Below are 18,224 nucleotides of genomic sequence, written 5' to 3'. Positions count from 1 at the left end.
AATCTTCAAGATTGGGTTGCCCTTGAACAATGTTGGGAAATTTTCATAAGCCCACACTTATAAAAATGTGAAATGATACATTTAAAAATCAGTAAATTTTGTTTCTAAGTTCATCATAAGGGTACATAAGAACATAAGTTTAAAAACAAAATTACCTGGAGTAGAGTGAAATTCCCGACAAATTGGTTTGTAACCGCCTTAGAGGCCCTTCTCATCTCCGTCATCAAATGTGCCATTACCACGGTGCCCCAATAATAGCTAAAGACCTCTTCCAACGGATCCAAGTATTGAAGCTAGTTTGCACTAACCCTGTTGCCACTAGTGTCAGGGAACACCCTAGTTCCCGAGATGAATAACAGGTACGCAACGACTGTATAACGAATCTGTGCGGGGTCTCATCCATCCTTGTCTTTTCTCTGCGCGGTGCCTTCAATGGTATTCTTAAGATGCGTCATCTTTATGGTCTTTGTCCTACTATTCTTAGATACATAGAAGCTTTCCACAGAAGTTTTGTAGTCCCAACCTAAAAGCTTGTTAGTAAGAGCGTGCAACTTCGACCATTCTAGCTTCGGACAATGATCTCCTTCTGCAATTGATTTTCCTGTAACACTCAAGCCTAGAATGTTTTGAGCATCATCAGGGATCAAGGTCATCTCGCCAAACGGGAAGTGCATGGTATCTGTTTCACCATGATACCTTTCGAAGAAGCAATTGACTGTCACAATATTTGGATTCACATAATTCTCAACCAAAGGATATAGACCAGAATCCTTTACTAATGTTTGGACCTCTTCACATTCCTTAGATAAATCCCAATGAGACGCGGCTTGGTTTCGTCAACAACGCACAACCTTGTTATGATCCTACAATTAGGAGATAATATGATTAAGAGGTTTTATATAAAACAAAACAATACATATGCACGAGATAGAAATTCTTACATAGGTTTGATAGATAGTACGAGCCCAAGAGTCCTTGTAGCCAAATAGATGCCCCGAATCATAAGAAGACGCACCCCGAATTTTACCACCATCAAGGTCAGGTATCATGTCATCAATATGAGGAAGGTGTGAACCTTTAACTTTTACTCTGCCTGTGCCCTTGCCTTGTGTTGGTTGTTGACTTGGCCCAACTTGTTCCACTACTACTTGGCTTTGGGTTGCTACTTGACTTGGATCAATCTCATTATCTTCCTCCTCACTTTCCTCTTCATCTTCATCATGTTCCTCCTCAACTTCTCCAGTAGGTTCATGGATTGCGAGTTTACTACGGTCACGACCACTCTCTCAAACTTCACCTCTTGTATCATCCCCCAAACGCTTCTTGCGACCTTGTTCTTTCCCTCTAGGAGGAAGAGATTGAGGAGTACCAAGACCGTCCTTCCTTCTTTTCTTAATGGCATAATCTTTAGTTTTTCGTTTGGTAGCTTCCTTTGCTTTAGCCCTATTCAAGAAGAAGCACGAAATAAATATAAGAAAACTAACTTTCATTCCTAATACCGGCATAGATACACTACATAACGGCATAGAATCACAACTACCGGCATACAAAAACAAAGTTTCGACCACGCCGTGACCAAAACCCGACATAGTAATTTCAAACCATCACACGCGGGACCTGGTACCGGCATTGACAAATTATTGACGAGAACGCCGGTAATCTTTAGGAAGTTTTTGGATACAAAAACACCTTTGCCGGTACAAACGTAAAATTGAAACACATGCCGTAACTGGATACCGACACGGAATCTAACCTAAAATGTATGCCGGTACCGGTACACAAAATCCTAAGGTTCTCTGTTTATTAGAAGCTCAATACCGGCATGGAATTCAACCTAATTCTAACGCCGTGACTGGGTTCCGATGTGGTCTTTATCCAACATCGAATGCTGGCACACATTTCCGGCATGGTATTCAACCTAATTCTAACGCCATGACTGGGTTCCGATGTGGTCTTCATCCTAAATCGAATGTCGTTATATAATCCCAGTGTGGTCTTCATCCTAAATTGAAGGACGTTACATAGTTCCGGTGTGGCATTCATACTAAATTGAATGCTAAATTGAATGCCGGAACCACTGAAACTCAACACTTCCAGTTAGGATTTCGCGATTTTGACCTAAACCCAAGCTACAAATCGATTGAAACACTAATTAAATGGTTTTAAATGACTTACCTTCTCACAGAAGCCATATTTCTGAGTGGTTGATTGTCCGATAACTCTTGTTCTTCGTGTTCTATCTCTTGAGCAATCAAAGTAGTCCTCTTTTCTTATTTTTGTTGAGCAATCGATTTTGATTTCGATTGGGCATCTGATTTATTTCGTGGAGGCATTCTTATGGGTTGATTTTAATCGACGAAGAAATTTTTGATTGAACGATTAATCGTCGATGAAGAACGGATGAAGATGTGATAAAGAAAAAAAATTTGAAAACCCTAGCGAGTATGCTGGAACTGGTTGTAGAAATGGGGATATTTGATTTGGTAATGGGGGTATTTGATTTGGTTTTTGATTTTATGTTTTAGTTGAAAGGGTATAACAGTCTTTTCATAATGTTTTTAAATTAATCTAAGGGTGTTTTGGTAATTTCGGCCCAAAAAACACCCCTTAGCAAATACCTTTGGTTGGGAAAAGTAATTCATATCCCCAATTAGTTTTCATATCCCAATCACGCGTTCTTATTAACAGAAGGCATGATGCATCAGGTTGTTTTTTTGTTTTTTTATTTTTATTTTGAAGAAGCAATGACAATTCTTTTTTATCTCCTTCACCATCATCATCAACCGTGATGAATTACCTTACGAATTCTTATGGATCATCGGAAGGTCAAGCTGTCGCTGTTTCTAAGAAAATAAATTTAAAAAGTATAAAAAATCCAGAATATGTCCTGACTTGTCTTCGGAATTACGGGTTTACTCGACCCTATATCACCAAACTCATCCTCAAGAATCCAATGACCCTTGTCGGTAAAACTAAAACAAAACTTATCCCCAAACTCGATTATTTCATTTCTAAAGACATCTCAAAACTCGAGGTTGCCAAGTTTATATCTTCAAATCCATTTATCCTGTCAAGAAGTTTGGAAAAATACGTTATTCCTATATTTGATTCCATTAAGAACATTCTCGGTACTGATAGAGATGTGCTTAAATTTTTCCAACGTCTGAGGACTCGTCGTGCAGATATGAGTGGAGAGCTGATGCCAAACATACAACTATTGAAAGATGAGAATGTCCCTCCATCAGAACTTTCCAAGTTTCTAATCAACAGCGCATCGTGTTTAACAACGAGCACTGATAGATTCAAAGGTATAGTGGAACAACTTAAAGGTATGGGTTTTTTAACTTCGCAAAGCCTCCTTTCTAACTGGTATTCGTGCGTTGACGTTGATGTCAAAATCCACTTGGGAAACCAAAGTGAATGCTTCTAGGAAATGGGGTTGGTCAGATGACCAAATTCAAGATGCATTTTTGAAGCATCCTATGTGTATGTTGCACTCAGCCGAGACAATAACGCGTAAAATGGATTACCTTGTAAATAAAATGGGTTATAGTTCGTCCGATATTGCCAAGTCTCCATCTAGTTTGTACTCTAGCTTGAAGAATAGGATCATACCCAGGTGTTCTGTTTACCAATTTCTAGTTTCCAAAGGTTTGATCATAAAAAATGAAATCTCCTCGACACTTTTGATATGGTCCGAGGAGTGCTTCTTGAAGAAGCTTGTGTTCAAGTATGAGGTAGAAGCTCCTGAGATACTGAACGTATACCATAATTCATCTGACTCTACAACTTGAGAGTTCACAGCATGGTCTTTATTATCTACAGAGAAGGTAACAAATCTACTATAGCTCATGTCTCCAGAGAAGGTCACAAAACCAGACGCAAATGCACTTGCCAACAAAGTAGGGGCTTTGGTACAAGACCAAGGAGAATCAACAACTGCTGTTTCATGGAACAACGTTTGTCTTTCGCAAACTGTAATCCAAGGTAGGCAGGGATATACCCCATCGTCCTGTACTTGGGCTTTTGAATTTGATAAGATTAGTTTTCTTGAAAGAACTCCAAAGAAACTTTCTTTAATTTGTTGAATTTTAGTACTTCATGTATAATGCAACTAAGCTCTCTCTTGGAAAATTCTTAATTATGCTTGTTTCACATTATTTATCATTTAGCTAAAATGAGAGGAGAACTTCAGTAAGCTGAACTTCATAACTACGCAGTTGAACTTTATAACTATAATGGAGCGTTGAGCGTTCTCTACGGTATTCATGGTTAAAATGAGAGGAGAACTCCAGTAAGTCCATAAATCTAGCCAATCCCTGTCAATCTCGAAGTTGAACTGATTGGAGATGCCAAAATCTGAGGGTTAGAAATGAGCCTCTCATTTTTCATTCATTTTTGAGAGACGGGCAGGGCGACCTCAGTATGATGGGCGGAATCTTATTACCGGGAGCAAAACAACAAGAGGTCACTTGATTTGGATCTTAAAAAGAGAAACAGCAAGAGGTCGTACGCTAAAATAAGCTTCATTAGACTATTACTCCACTACAAGACACAGTCACCGAAGGAAACTTAAAAACAGCGAAGATACACGGCATACGACTAACCACCTGCTGCTAACTACAACTAGACAAATCGATCTCACACCGACGTGTACGCTGACAGAACTCCATCTTCGAATGTAGTTGGTCTGAGTTCAAGAGCGATACTTGGATTCATCAATATCAATGCCTTCCTGTTCTGCACGTTCGCCACCAGACTGATCCATGGTGCTGAATCCACCTTTCCTTCCCATCTCCTGGTACCCTTCAGTACCTAGCTTCTCCTTCCTTGTTTGTCCTCCTCGGCTACGCCCTAAATCACAAAAACCATCAACAAACACTGAGCCACCATTTACATGTTCAAAAGCATTAGCAAAAACATATTAAGAAGTGTAAGACGGATATTCATCATATATATATATACACACACACATTACCTTCAGCAAGATGTTCCTGAGCTTCAAGACTCTTTCCTCCTGTACCACCAGGCACAACAGTCTCTCCTTCCCTTGCCCTAGCATCAAGCTCTTGCCTATCCTGCGAAGACATCTTTTTTTCTTTCTTTTGTCTAATAAAAAAACAGAGTTCGTACACTTCACTGAGAGGATGATTTCTTTTTTACGATGTCTTCTTCTGTAAGTAAGTTGGTTATAGAGCTTCCTTGATATATGTGTGTACATATTTCATCATCAAACACGTGTATGTGAGAAGACACGTGGAAAGCATGCGGACCAAGTCATCAAAACATGATGACACACGCCCACAGCCAAGAAGCCCATCCCGTCGACGTCGGATCTTCGCCCTAAAAAATCCAAGGGCAGAAGTTAAAAGATGTACCAAAAGCACGGTGTACTGCGGAGCACCAAATAACCCCCGAAGAGTTGCTTTATCTCATCCCCAAAAGAAGCCAAGATCAACGGTGAAGAGAAGGTTGACTGACATGGACGTGACAGGGGCAGAAGACACTTGTCTGACACGAGCATGCGTCCCAACTACCCGCATTAAACACTCTGAGCAGTGTACGTGTCGATCAACCCGTGGAACGAACGAGGATGACTCTGCGTGATCGAGCAATGAACGAAGACCTCATGCGTGATGGACACAAAACACAAGAAGATAAGGTTCCAACGGCTCTCAGAAACGGGTCCCACATTCTAACCCTATAAATACCCCCTCTCCACCAAGAGAGAGGGGGATCGGAAAAAGAGAGAGAGGTTTAGGGAGAAGTCGAGAGAGAAGAATTGTGAGTGTAAGTTTACCTTTTAAAATTCGCATACCTATGTAAACTCCAAAGTCATTCGACTACCTCTGTAATCGTCAAATGCATAGTAAAAACGACAACCCCGTGGATGTAGGTCTTAGTGTTGAACCACGTAAATCCCAGTCTTATTTACATTTCAGCACTTTACATCCATATGATACTCCACATGTATTGCTTTTACACTTTGGTTTCTTTATCTTCCTCTTTATGAACGCCTCTGGTGATGATATTAGACGAGGCAATGATAAACCCGGAGGTTTTGAGCCAAGGAATCAATACAATCGTCTCATCAGTGCGAGCATGTGTATAGAATGCGAACATTGTTTGTGAACATATAGATGCCTTCGTGATTTACGTGTTCACAATCTGGCGCTAGAAACAGGGACTTCGTCCCGGTAAAAGATTTATCTTATCTTGTGATTTCACCTTAAACTAGCATATGATTGCCCTGCTTCATTAGCTCTAGCAGTATTTATCTTTTGTTAACTTTATTATCTTCAAAAACACACCCATTATCTTCATTAGCTCTAGCAGTATCTATCGATGCAGTTTAAACTGGTTAAAAGACTTTTTGCTTAGACCCACAGATTTACATTTTTTAGATCTCGTACGGACCTGTTTCTTCGGTAGGTTTTTCGTACATTTTCAAAGGATCTACGTGCATCTTCCAAGGGATCTTCACGCGTTTTCATGTATTTTCAATGAGTCCGCACTTTTCATAGACCTTAACCCATGTATTTTAACTCATATGTTTTAGTCAAATGAGCCTCCCTAAAGTTCTCTGTGACCTTCGGGCAGTTTCTCCCCATCTTGGAATAGAGTATTTCGCAAACTAACCCGATCCGCACGGACATTTCTGTTTCTCGCTGTTTGAAATTCCCTTGTGCAGAAAGAAAGCAACAAAAGGACCCAAGATGGAAAAGACGCAGGAGGCAGGAAAATCCAAAGCCTCGTCAAAGGAAGCACCAAGGAAAACCCCGGTCATCACCCGAAGCAAGCAGAAGGGAGACAAAGCCAAAATGACTAGTCAGAGGCAGAATACTGCGGAAATCACTTCGCCTATGAACGCTAACTCCGTTGCAGACGAGACTCTCAGAGCAGTTGCGACAAAGTACAGTACGGCTGCGGCAGCCCCGAAGGCTGCAGAAACCAGCAAAACATTTTCTACGAATCAATTCCATCAACCAAAAGAAAGAGTGGCTGAATCCAGAACACATCAACCCGCGCATCCGCCAACCTTCAGAATGCCATCAACAAACGATCAGAATCAAACTGTGCCGGAGGTTCTAACACCGCAGATGGGCACTCAGTCTGAAAGACCAAATTTGGAAATGCCAACAATCGAAGCTGATCCTCTACCACCTAGTGCAAACCATAGAAGAAGGCGGCACCATGGCCGTAGTAGCACGAGCTGGGACTCCTAATCAGGGGTCAAACCAATCACATCGACAGATGGATAATCTTGAAGAATTGAAGAAGAGCCAGCAGGTTTACGCAGATGCCGTAGCTTTACTGGCCAGAGAAAATCAAGATTTAAAAGACCGAATTGCCCTAAGCACGAAGACCAGCCAACAACTTGATGAAGCAAGTTCAAAGTCAACAGAACCTAATCGAGACCGAAGAGTCATCGTAGCAGACGCGGCTAGAAGAAGTAGCGCATCCGACCCGGATTATAATGACGAAGAGTCAGACTATCACGGGCAGGAGAGCGTAGGGAACCACCGCGCGATGGAAGAGCTGCGTGATGAAATGATGGCTGAGATCAGGCAGTTAAAGACTAGACAAGGCGGGGGAAGGTTAGAAGAGGTCATGAGAGAGGCTAACTCCACGCCCCTAACCCATCGCCTGGCCAACACCCCTATTCCGCTAAAGTGCCCTGTCCCGACCTTCAAATGCTATGACGGATCCAGTGATCCCGCTGCAACATTCGGTATTATAACCGTGTCTTAGCCAGATGGAGTCAGAACGACGCCGTACTCTGTAGATACTTCCCATCAAGCCTGAAGGGATCGGCTTTGTCTTGGTTTGATAATTTTCCTCCTGACTAGAGCTGGCAAACGGGCGGGCTTGTTACGGGTTACACGGGTACGGGTTAACACGGGCGCAAGCTTGCGGGTCGCTATTCTTCACGGGTCGTCATTTCTTTAACCCGCTCCCGTAACGGGTAAAGCTTGCGGGCTCACGGGTTAGCTGGTTTCTGGAGAGTCAAATCAGGTCAACGTCAGTCAAGGGGTCAAGTGGGAGAGAGTCAATTGGTGTTAGTCGGCTGAATCCCCGAGTTAGTGTTCCGAGTCGCACCTGAACTGAATTCGGAAGAATTCAGTCTGTTTCTGGTTAGTTTCCGGCTGTTTTTTTAACAGTTCTTCCCTGCAATCATTCAACATCCTAAACATACATCTAATTCACAGTTCATTCCATTAACAATAACATACTCAATCACTCCCTTCTCATCTTCCAAAACACTCTTCAATCTATTGCACCTGCACTTGCTGTTTCTTCTCAGTTCTTCTTCACTAAATTGAACACAAGTACACAACCCATGTCTCAACATATACCAACTCCTTCTCCTCCTTCCATGATTTCTCTGAAAACTCGAATTTCACCATCTCAGCTCACTTTAATCCATTAACAGTAATTTCATAACACCACAGATCCATTTCTTCAAGATTCTTCGATAACTGCTGAAACCCATCTCCAATTTCTTCAACACTAGATACCCATCACAAACAACAACGTATTCAAAGATCGAAACGTAATTTCATTCTTCTCCTTGTTGTGAATCTCAAACCCTTGATAGCAGCATCTCTTATATTATTACCAATTTCTTCTTTTGTTCTTCGTATCACGACCTTCATCCCTGATTTCTTAAGCAGCACCGCCAATTTCTTCTTGAACCAATTTTTTTTTTAACATTGAGCAGCTATTGTTTTGTCCGTCAGGGAAAGAAAATAAGAAGAAAGGAGAAAAGAAGAAGAATATTGATTATCAGAGTATTAAAAATAATCAGATCTAAGAATTAATCATACAAATACAAAAATTACAGAAAAAATCGAATAAAAACTCCAATTTAACACAGAAATCCGAGTTTCTTAACCCAATAACTTAAATTGAATCACAAGTTCACAACCCTAGTCTTCTTTTTCTTTCATTAACTCAATTCTCTTCTCAATTTCATAAAACCCCAAATTCAATTGAAGCCCTAATTTCTTCTGGGTTTATCAATTCTAGTTCTTCACTGAAAGTAACCCTAACTATTAGTATGATAATCTTCTTCTACATATTCTACTTTTGAAACACACCCTTAATCACTCACTTTTCACTTACAATCTCCAACTCAGAACCCACATCAGTTAGCCGACTAAAACTCTGCCCAAAAACAGAAAGAAAAGAAAAGTTAAGAAGCAAATCCCCACATCAATTAGAGCTTAAATCCATTATTGTTAAGCTTCAATTCACACATGCAAAGATCAACAGACTCATAGAAGAAAGTGTTTTCTAGGGTTTTTTATTTTGAGAAGGCGCAAAGAGCAGAGTGGAGAAGAAAGAAAGAAAATGAAATATTCTAGGGATTTTTTTGAGTTTTATATCATAAACGAACGACCATGATTAGATTTAGTAATCATACGGTGGAAATTATTAGGACCAGACGGGTTGACGGGTTTAATCGGTGGTTTTGCGGGCCGGGACGGGTTACCCCGTTTTCCCACAAGCTAGCATTTCTCCAACCCTAACCCGGTTTGTTTAGACACCGGCCGAGCCGGGTGCGGGGTTTTTACGGGCCGGGCCGGATAAACCCGCGGGTTTTGGCTTGTTTGCCAGCTCTACTCCTGACTCCATCCACTCCTACAATCAAATTGCAGAAAATTTCTTAAGAACTTACATGTATAACAAGGATGTTAACACCGGAATGGATAAGCTCTTTTCGCTGGAAATTGGCTACAAGGAAAACACGAGGGAATACACTAACAGATGGCACAAGATCTGCCAATCCATAGGGAGTATGGACCCAGTAGTAAGTATCAACTGCTACAAGTGGGGACTAGACCGAATGAGTCCATTATTTGTTGAGATTCATGGAAGCGTGCCTAAGACAGAAGGAGATCTTCGAATAATTATTGAAAAGTACGCTCGTCTCGAAGAAATCCAGCGTGAGAACCCAAGGGCTCACCCGCAGAGGTCTCACCGTACCAATTCCGCAAAACAAACCAATGTGGACAAAAGAAATAGATCAGTAGAACAACCTCACGAAGATAGGAAGGAACGAAGAGATGAATGACGAAAAGACGATCGAAAATTCGAAGATCAAGTTTACACGAAGCTCAATGCTAGCTATGATCGGATCTTGCGAGAGATCAAAGGAATGGAAAATTTGGAGTGGCCGTGGTCTAAGGGAAAACATCCCCCAAGAACCAAGAAGTCTAAAGATTACTGTGAATATCATTGCTTCAATGGACACCAAACCAAGAAATGCAAAAACCTTAAAATAATGATCCAAAAACTGATTGATGCTGGCGAACTCCAACATTACATACGAAAGGAGGTCTCCAAGGATAGATTCAAACGGACCAATCCAGTCCAACTTCTAGAGGGAAACCGCACAATCAACACCATCTCGTGTTCCGAAGCCGCGGGGCCCTCCCTTACAGCGCAGACAGGAAAGAGGCTACGGAAGCAGTTCGAGGACCATTGCGAATTATATAAGATTGATGGTGTAGAGGTGGACGATCACGAAGAGTGAATGGACGCACCTATTATATTCGATGCTGAAGATATCGAAGAAGATTTGGAAGATCATAACGATCCCTTGGTCCTAACACTACCAGTGGCTGGATGTAACCTCAAAAAGATCCTCATAGAAGGGGGAAGCTCAGTAAACGTTCTATTCTACGACGCATTCAAACGAATGAAGCTCCATGATGAACAACTAATGACCTCTTATTACACCATCTACGGATTCAATGGAGCATCCACGAAGCCATTGGGAGACATCGTGTTGCAGGCTAACGCCGGACCCATGAAAGTAGAAACGCGATTTAGCGTGGTTGACGCCCCATCCCCCTATAACGCCATTATTGGACGAAAGTGGTTACATAAACTCAAAGGAGTGGCGGCAACTTACTACCAATACCTCAGATTCCCTACACCTGAGGGAGTGATGGAAATCAAGGGAGATCGGGTCTCTGCAAAAGAGTGCCAAACCACTCAGGATCGTATCAACAGCGAACAAGAAAAGCAGCGAAAAACCCGAAGAATTAAAAATAAAGAAGCCGCGAAAGAAAAGGCCATAGACCTGTTCCTCAAGGAAACCACAGGGAGGGACCTGACAAAATATGATAATGTCCTAAACACAGAAACATGTACTTCAGCAGCCAACGAAGGACAGAAACATACCAAATAGCAATCAAAGAACGTCCCAGTCCTCGGGGATCCGAAGCCGGTGTTCACACCAGTAGAGCCCGTAAAAGAAATCAACATAGGAACGGAAGAAAACCCGAAGATGATCAAAGTAGGGACCATAATGGACGAAAGAAAAGAAGATTCCTTAACCAAATTACTTAAAGAATACGCGGATGTATTCGCCTGGAAGCTAGGAGATATGCCGGGGATTGACCCGAAAATAATCCAACACGAGCTGAGCATCAACCAGGCACGCCACCTTTCAGGCAGAAAATAAGAAAAGTTGCACCGGAGTATCATAAGGCAGTGGAAAAAGAACTTCGGAAACTACTAGAAGCAGGGTTCATCAAGGAAGTCAAGTAACCTACATGGATCTCCAACATGGTCGTCGTTCCTAATAAAAATGGAGGGGTTAGGATATGCATCGATTTTACTAACCTCAACAAGGCATGTCCAAAGGACAGCTATCCCTGCCAAGCATAGATCAGCTGGTTGAAGCATAGATAAGTGGTTGAGTAGTAGAAGGATACGAAGATGTCATTCATGGATGGATATTCTGGCTACAACCAAGTAGCCCTGGCAGAAGAAGATCAACTACACACAGCATTCTACACCCCACATGGCCTTTATTGCTACACTAGAATGCCCTTTGGACTTCGAAACGCAGGGGCAACATACCAAAGAATGGTCGATGCTATCTTCAGGCCATGGATTGGTAGTACCTTAGAAGTCTACGTTGATGACATGCTCGTCAAAAGTAAGCTGCGCAAAGATCACCACCAGGATCTGAGAGATATCTTCGAAGCAATGAGGAAACATCACATGAAAGTAAATCCAGAAAATGCACTTTCGGTGTCACCTCAGGGAAATTCCTCGGATATCTGGTAACAAAAAGGGGCATTGAGGTAGACCCAGCGAAGATTCAGGCCATAGTAGAAATGCCATCCCCGAAGAATTTAAAAGAAGTGCAGAAGCTCAATGGGTCCATAGCAGCCTTGGGCAGATTTATTGCCCGATCCTCGGACAAATGCAAACATTTTTTCAATATTCTCAAAAAAGGGAGTAAGTTTGAATGGACCGCAGAATGCGAAGAAGCCTTCCAAAAAATCAAAGAACACCTGGCTTCAATTCCAATCCTGCAGAAGCCTGATCCTGATGAGGTTTTGGCATTGTACATAGCAGCGACAGAAGACGCAGTTAGCGCAGTGTTGGTCAAAACCAATACGAAGATAGAACAACCTATCTATTATGTCAGTAAGACCCTCAATTCTGCGGAAAGGAACTACACGAAGATCGAACAACTTATCCTGGCATTGGTATGGGCTACTCAAAAGCTGAGAACCTATTTCCTAACTCACTTCATCCGGTCCCATGCAAAGCACCACTGGAAGCAGTCCTCAAAAGCGCGGGAAAAGTAGGCAGAATAGCCAAGTGGAACACCCACCTGGACCAATTCAACATCATTCATGAAATTCAACATTCCCGAAAATCCCAAGTTTTGGCGGATTTCTTAGCAGACCTCCCCCTGGACAACGACGAAGAGATTAAGGGAATACCAGAAGCCGAGGAAGAAAGCAAGGATCCAATGGATATCCTCGAACCCGCGAGTCAAAGACAATGGGAAGTCTTCGTCGATGGTTCCAAAAATAAGGAAGGGCAGGAATAGGCATTGTCATCACCACCCCAACGGAGAAAGGATCGTACAGGCACTCAGGTTAGAATTCAAAGAGCATACTAACAACATCGTCGAATACGAGGCAGTCGTACATGCCCTCCGCTTAATAATAGAGATGGGGGTAACCGATGTAAGACTGACAAGTGATTCGCAGCTTGTCATACGGCAAATAGGGCTCGAGTACAATGTGTACGACGACACCCTCTCAGCTTACATGGCCTTGGTCCAAACATTGGCATCACAAATTCCGAACATCAAGTTCCGGCACTTATGCAGAAGGGATCTCAGGCACGCGGATGCCCTAGCATATATATCATCCATGCTGAAGGAAAAAGCGTCGAAGCTATTAAAATAACAAGGGTATACGAGCCTTCAATTGCATCGCAATTCTCCTTCGCTACCAATCAAGATAAGTGGAAGAAAATATCGAAGACCAGGTAGGGAGAAGACATCCATAACGATTTTGACGAAGAAGATATCCTGTCAAGAGCAAATCAAGACGAAGATTTCAGCAACGAAGATGATTGGAGAATGGTGATCCATGCGTTTCTCGAAGAGGAACCTTACCCGCGGATCATAAACAAGCCAGGAAAATACTCTCCAAAGTAGGAAGATATGATCTTCGGGATGGGGTCCTGTACAAGAAATCCTTCCTCGGACCGTTACTACGTTGCTTGTCCAGAAAAGAGGGGCATCGAATTCTAAACGACATCCATTATGGTGACGCAGGGAATCATAGCGGCATGAGATCACTAGCCGACAAAGCAAAAATGCAAGGATATTACTGGCCCACAATGATACAGGATGCCGCGCAAGAATGTCCCGACGATGTGAAGAATGTCAGCGTTTCGCCAAAAAGATACACGCGCCAGCAACAACGTTAAATTCTGTAGATAGCCCGTGGCCATTTGCAAAATGGGGCATAGATATCGTCGGGCCTTTCATCGAAGGATCAGGGAAAAGACGATTTTTGATAGTAGCCACGGACTACTTCAGTAAATGGGTGGAAGCTAAAGCCTTAGCCAGGATCAGAGACGTGGATGTGTTTACTTTCATATTCCAAAACATCATTTGCAGGTTCGGCATACCAGAAATCGTGTCCGATAATGGTAAGCAATTACAGGGGAAAAATATAGACATGCTCTTCGATACTTTCAAAATAAGGAAGAACAAATCCACCCCCATATACCCTCAAAGCAACGGACAAGCGGAAGCCACTAACAAGACCCTCGCCCTTATCCTCAAAAAGCAATTAGACGAACATAAGGGGCGATGGTGTGAACAGTTGCACAATGTGTTATGGGCATACAGGACAACACGAAGATCTGCCACTGGGGAATCCCCGTTTCTCCTCACTTATGGAGCTGAAGCAGTCATCCCAACAGAGATCCTCATGCCAACCACAAAGACCGAAGCATGGGAGAAAAATCTCACAACAGACATGATGTTAGAGAGATTGGACGACCTGGAAGGAAGAAGGGAAGCAGCATTGCAGAAGATGGAAAATTATCAACGAAGACTAGCAAGGGAGTACAAAAAAAGGTAAAGCTTCGAAATTTTGTAGAGGGGCAGTATGTGCTAAGAACAATCCCACAGTATCAACGAGAAAGAAATGGGGAAAGTTAGCACCTACATGGGGAGGACCTTTTATAATACACGACATTGCGGGAAACGGTTCCTACTATCTTCGCAATCTGAAAGGCGAGGTCCTCCGGCATCCTTGGAATGCTAAGTGGCTCAAACCGTACTACCCATACCATAGAGCAACGCATTTGCATCTGCGTGAAGAATACCAGAAGAAGAAGGCAGCGTAACCGCTTACATGTTTCTATCTCTGGACGAGGAGTAGCAGGCCTCAACCTATCAATCAAACAAGCTTTTGAAACCTTCAAGTAAACAAAATTATCAACAATATTGGGGAAAGTAGTTAATCTACAATCTCTCAGGGCTCCCCCATCAGTGTTATGAGTGTAAGACCAGGGGGAAGGCACCCAGCAGAAAGAGATACCCAACCAATCTTAAGGCAACGGGTCGACGGAATGGGTGTATGTAAATATTTTAACCCCATATCCTAGAACGTTGCCTCGGCCCCCACCGTCTGGGAATCCTCTGGCCAGGGTTCGCCAGCGGGGTGACAGGTCTCAAGACGATCACGAAGGTACCTCCCTTCGGTATCGCACCCAAACACTTAAAACATTCTTCTTTTGTTTTTAATGTCCTTCCACAATGCTTAAAATAAAAAACAAAATGATACTGCAGGTATACCAAAAGAATGATCCATTTCATAAAGGTTGGTTACAAAAAGCGGCAAGGCCAATTCAAGGAAAAAACACATCAAAAACATTCTTTTACAAAATACTAGCAAAATCTAACTGAAGGCTAATGCCGTGGTTTCTACTTGGAAGATGCGCCCCATCAGCAGGGTTGTTCCGAAGAGTTGAAGGGACGCTCCCACCAGAAGAGGGTCCCGAGGAGCCAGGCAAGGAGGCAGGTACAGGACGACGCGGATAGCTCTTGACGAGGCCATGATCGGTCTTAAGGCCAAGCTCAATCTTCTCCAGCATCTTGTTTGTCTCCTCCGCCAATTGACACCGAGCCTTATGCATAATAACTGTCGTCGCTGGTGGGCTTGAGATAACAACGAGGATAGACGATTCACTTCTTTAGAAGCAGCACCAACGGCCTCCTCGCGGGATGCCGCCAGACTCTTAAAATAATTAGTCTGTCCTTCCTGCTGCACTAAGGAAGATTGAGCCTTTTCAAATTTTTCATTTGCAGCGGAGTTGTCCCTCGAGCTCTGAAAAAGACAACACAAGGGAGTTAGCACAGAAAAGACACAATCACACTCGATGAAATGAGGTTATACCTTCGACACAAGCCGAAGCCTCTTCATACTCATTAACAACCGCGTCTCGCGCTTCGTCAAGATAGTCATATTCCTCGGATATTTCTTATAATCTAGTTGAAGGTTGGTGAGAGTAAATTGACTTGCATCTAATTCTACCTGCTTCATCGAATCCATGTGACGAAGATGGTTGACTTCGTTGTTTATCTCTGTTACCCCTTTGCTAAGTCTGTACATGCATACTTCGAGATTTCTCTCAGACTCAGCCTGGCGGGCTATTTCAGCGCGAGACGCAGCAAGGGCTTTGCTGAGAGCCCCAACCTCGGCTCTGGCATCGTCCCTTTCTCTGGTAAGACACAACATACCCTCCCTAATTCCCGGAAATGAAAGGGAGTGAGCCTTTCGTAATTCCTCTTCCAGAAGATGTATTCTAGCCTCTAATAACGAAGTACGCTCACGGGATTCCCGCAGATTCTCACGTTTCCACAGCAGCGTACCATTGAACAAAATACGGTCATGGTTATACAGATTCTGCATATCAACCATCTGAACATGCCTTGCGCGCCATCTCTCAGCCCGAGCGTCCCACTTTTTGGCTTGGCTCTTAATTTTTTTCGACCAACTCTTTGATACGAGATTTTTTTCGTGCTCTTTCATTCCGAAGCCATATCAGCTCGGGGACTACACCCACTGAATATAGGGTGGGGAGACTCAGACAGAACAACGAAGTAGTAGAAAGGAATCACGAGGGATAAAAGATGGAGAACTAAACCTGTGAAAGCTGAAACTTTGCCGCGAGTTTGCTATAACTCAGCACGAACGGTGGCAAGCTCTGAACGAAGACCAGCCTCCGCTTCACCCAGCCTTTCTTTCTCTTTAAGGCTATTCTTCAGTTCTTCTATCTCCACCTCAGCCGCAGATAATGCCTTGTCCCTGTGACGAAGCTTAGCCTCCAGCTTCAAAGATTTCTCTTTAAAGAATTGATACATCACATGGTTACAATCCTCACTCCTCATCATCTACACATCAAACGGCAAACATTATTACACCGAAGGATTCGAGTGTCGCGAAGAGATATGTACGAGGACTTACCTCCAAGACACGCTGCTGGGGAAAACCATATTGGTACCCATCGGCTATGGCCATCATTTCAGCAACAGAAGATGGAGGGTCCGCTACAAGGGTAGCCTCGGGAACACTCAAGCTTTTCCCCCACATCTCGGCAACACGCGCCTCGGAAGATAGTTCCATCATCCGACGAGTATAAGCATCAGAATCTTTCTCGCCAGCAACCACCGGGGCAGGATGGGGAACAAACAGCAGACTCTTTTTCTTGAGCAAATCCATTATGGCATCCTCACCCTCAAACATCAGCGAGTGAGGGAAATCCTCGGAAGGTGAGTCAACCACAGACTTCCCCTTTGCTGTCATTTCCCCATCAGCATAAGTCTCGGCATCACCACGCGCAATGTGATCATCCGCGCCCTCATTCTGAACAACAGCATTTTCCTTACCAAAATCACCGAGCACATCCCAATCATCATTGGGGGAAACCAAAGAAAAGTCTTCGGGAAAACCGAGGGCATCATCAAAGAGTTCCCTTGCGGAATATATCCTGTCAAAGGATAACTCTTGAGAAGTGGTAGGGAGAGTTTCCACAGCTTCACCCCCTCCGATAAATTCCGTACCACCAGGATTATCACCAGCAGGAGCAGACATTTCCGCGGTAACACTTCCCTCGGCCACCGCGGTATTATTTCCCCCATCAACACCATCACAACCCGCACCAACCTCTTCCTCGACATCAGGAGGGGAAGTATCAGTGCGTTCTTCCCCGTCAGACATTTCCTCATCCTCGGCAAACTCTTCCTTCACTGGACTGTTTGATTTTCAAAAAAGGAGGGGCGCGGCCAGAATCTGCTATAACCATACCTTGGTAGTAGCAGCACTCTTCGGTGGAAGCACAGCACCAGAACCCTCTTCCTCTTCTCCATCAAAAACGTCGAGAGCATAAGGAAAGTTCATGCCCTCGAAATTTAAACGCTAGGGACATAAATCTCCATAACGAGCAGGAGGAGATTCACGAGGTATGCTACTCTCAGAAGGACGCCAACCGCGCGGACCGGGAATCCAACCATACGCCCAAGGACCAACAATTTCAATAGCAGTGGCATGCCACTCATAATCATGGTCACGGTTGATCCTTTCGCGAGCAGGAAAAAGTTTCCGCTGAGCCGACCCCTCGGTGCCTGGAACGTATTTCAGTTTGGCATCACTCACCTCACTTGAGAGACGAATTTCACCCCGAGGAGCAGCGAGGTTACGAAGACTAACACTCCACGGTTTACGATTCCTACTATTGACATAATCCCAAAGGAGATGTTGAAGTTTTCAGGAGTATACCACTCCCTCTCAGCGGGATTTGGAACGTAACATGTCATCGTCGTCTCCCCCTTACTCCGCAGATAACATTCCCTCAGTGCAAGGAGATAGTTCCCCGATAAT

At 43.5% G+C, this 18,224-nt stretch overlaps 2 protein-coding genes across 2 annotated transcripts; one reads left to right on the top strand and one right to left on the bottom strand.

The window, feature by feature from the left end:
* Positions 1-2,788: 2,788 nt before the first annotated feature.
* LOC113313038 lies at positions 2,789-3,794 on the top strand. The gene is made up of 2 exons (XM_026561764.1): positions 2,789-3,329; positions 3,448-3,794. Exons 1-2 carry the CDS (start codon positions 2,789-2,791, stop codon positions 3,792-3,794), a joined length of 888 nt encoding a protein of 295 aa, XP_026417549.1.
* Positions 3,795-4,602: 808 nt separating this feature from the next.
* Positions 4,603-5,090, bottom strand: LOC113314205 (protein EMB-1-like). The gene is made up of 2 exons (XM_026562985.1): positions 4,979-5,090; positions 4,603-4,854 (listed from the first exon to the last, which is right to left on the bottom strand). Exons 1-2 carry the CDS (start codon positions 5,088-5,090, stop codon positions 4,697-4,699), a joined length of 270 nt encoding a protein of 89 aa, XP_026418770.1. The 3' UTR covers positions 4,603-4,696.
* Positions 5,091-18,224: the final 13,134 nt, after the last annotated feature.

This window comes from Papaver somniferum, chromosome 9, assembly GCF_003573695.1.
Source record: "Papaver somniferum cultivar HN1 chromosome 9, ASM357369v1, whole genome shotgun sequence".
NCBI classification, from domain to species: domain Eukaryota; kingdom Viridiplantae; phylum Streptophyta; class Magnoliopsida; order Ranunculales; family Papaveraceae; genus Papaver; species Papaver somniferum.
Note: the sequence above shows the minus strand (reverse complement) of the source record. Positions and strands in the feature narration are given on the sequence as shown.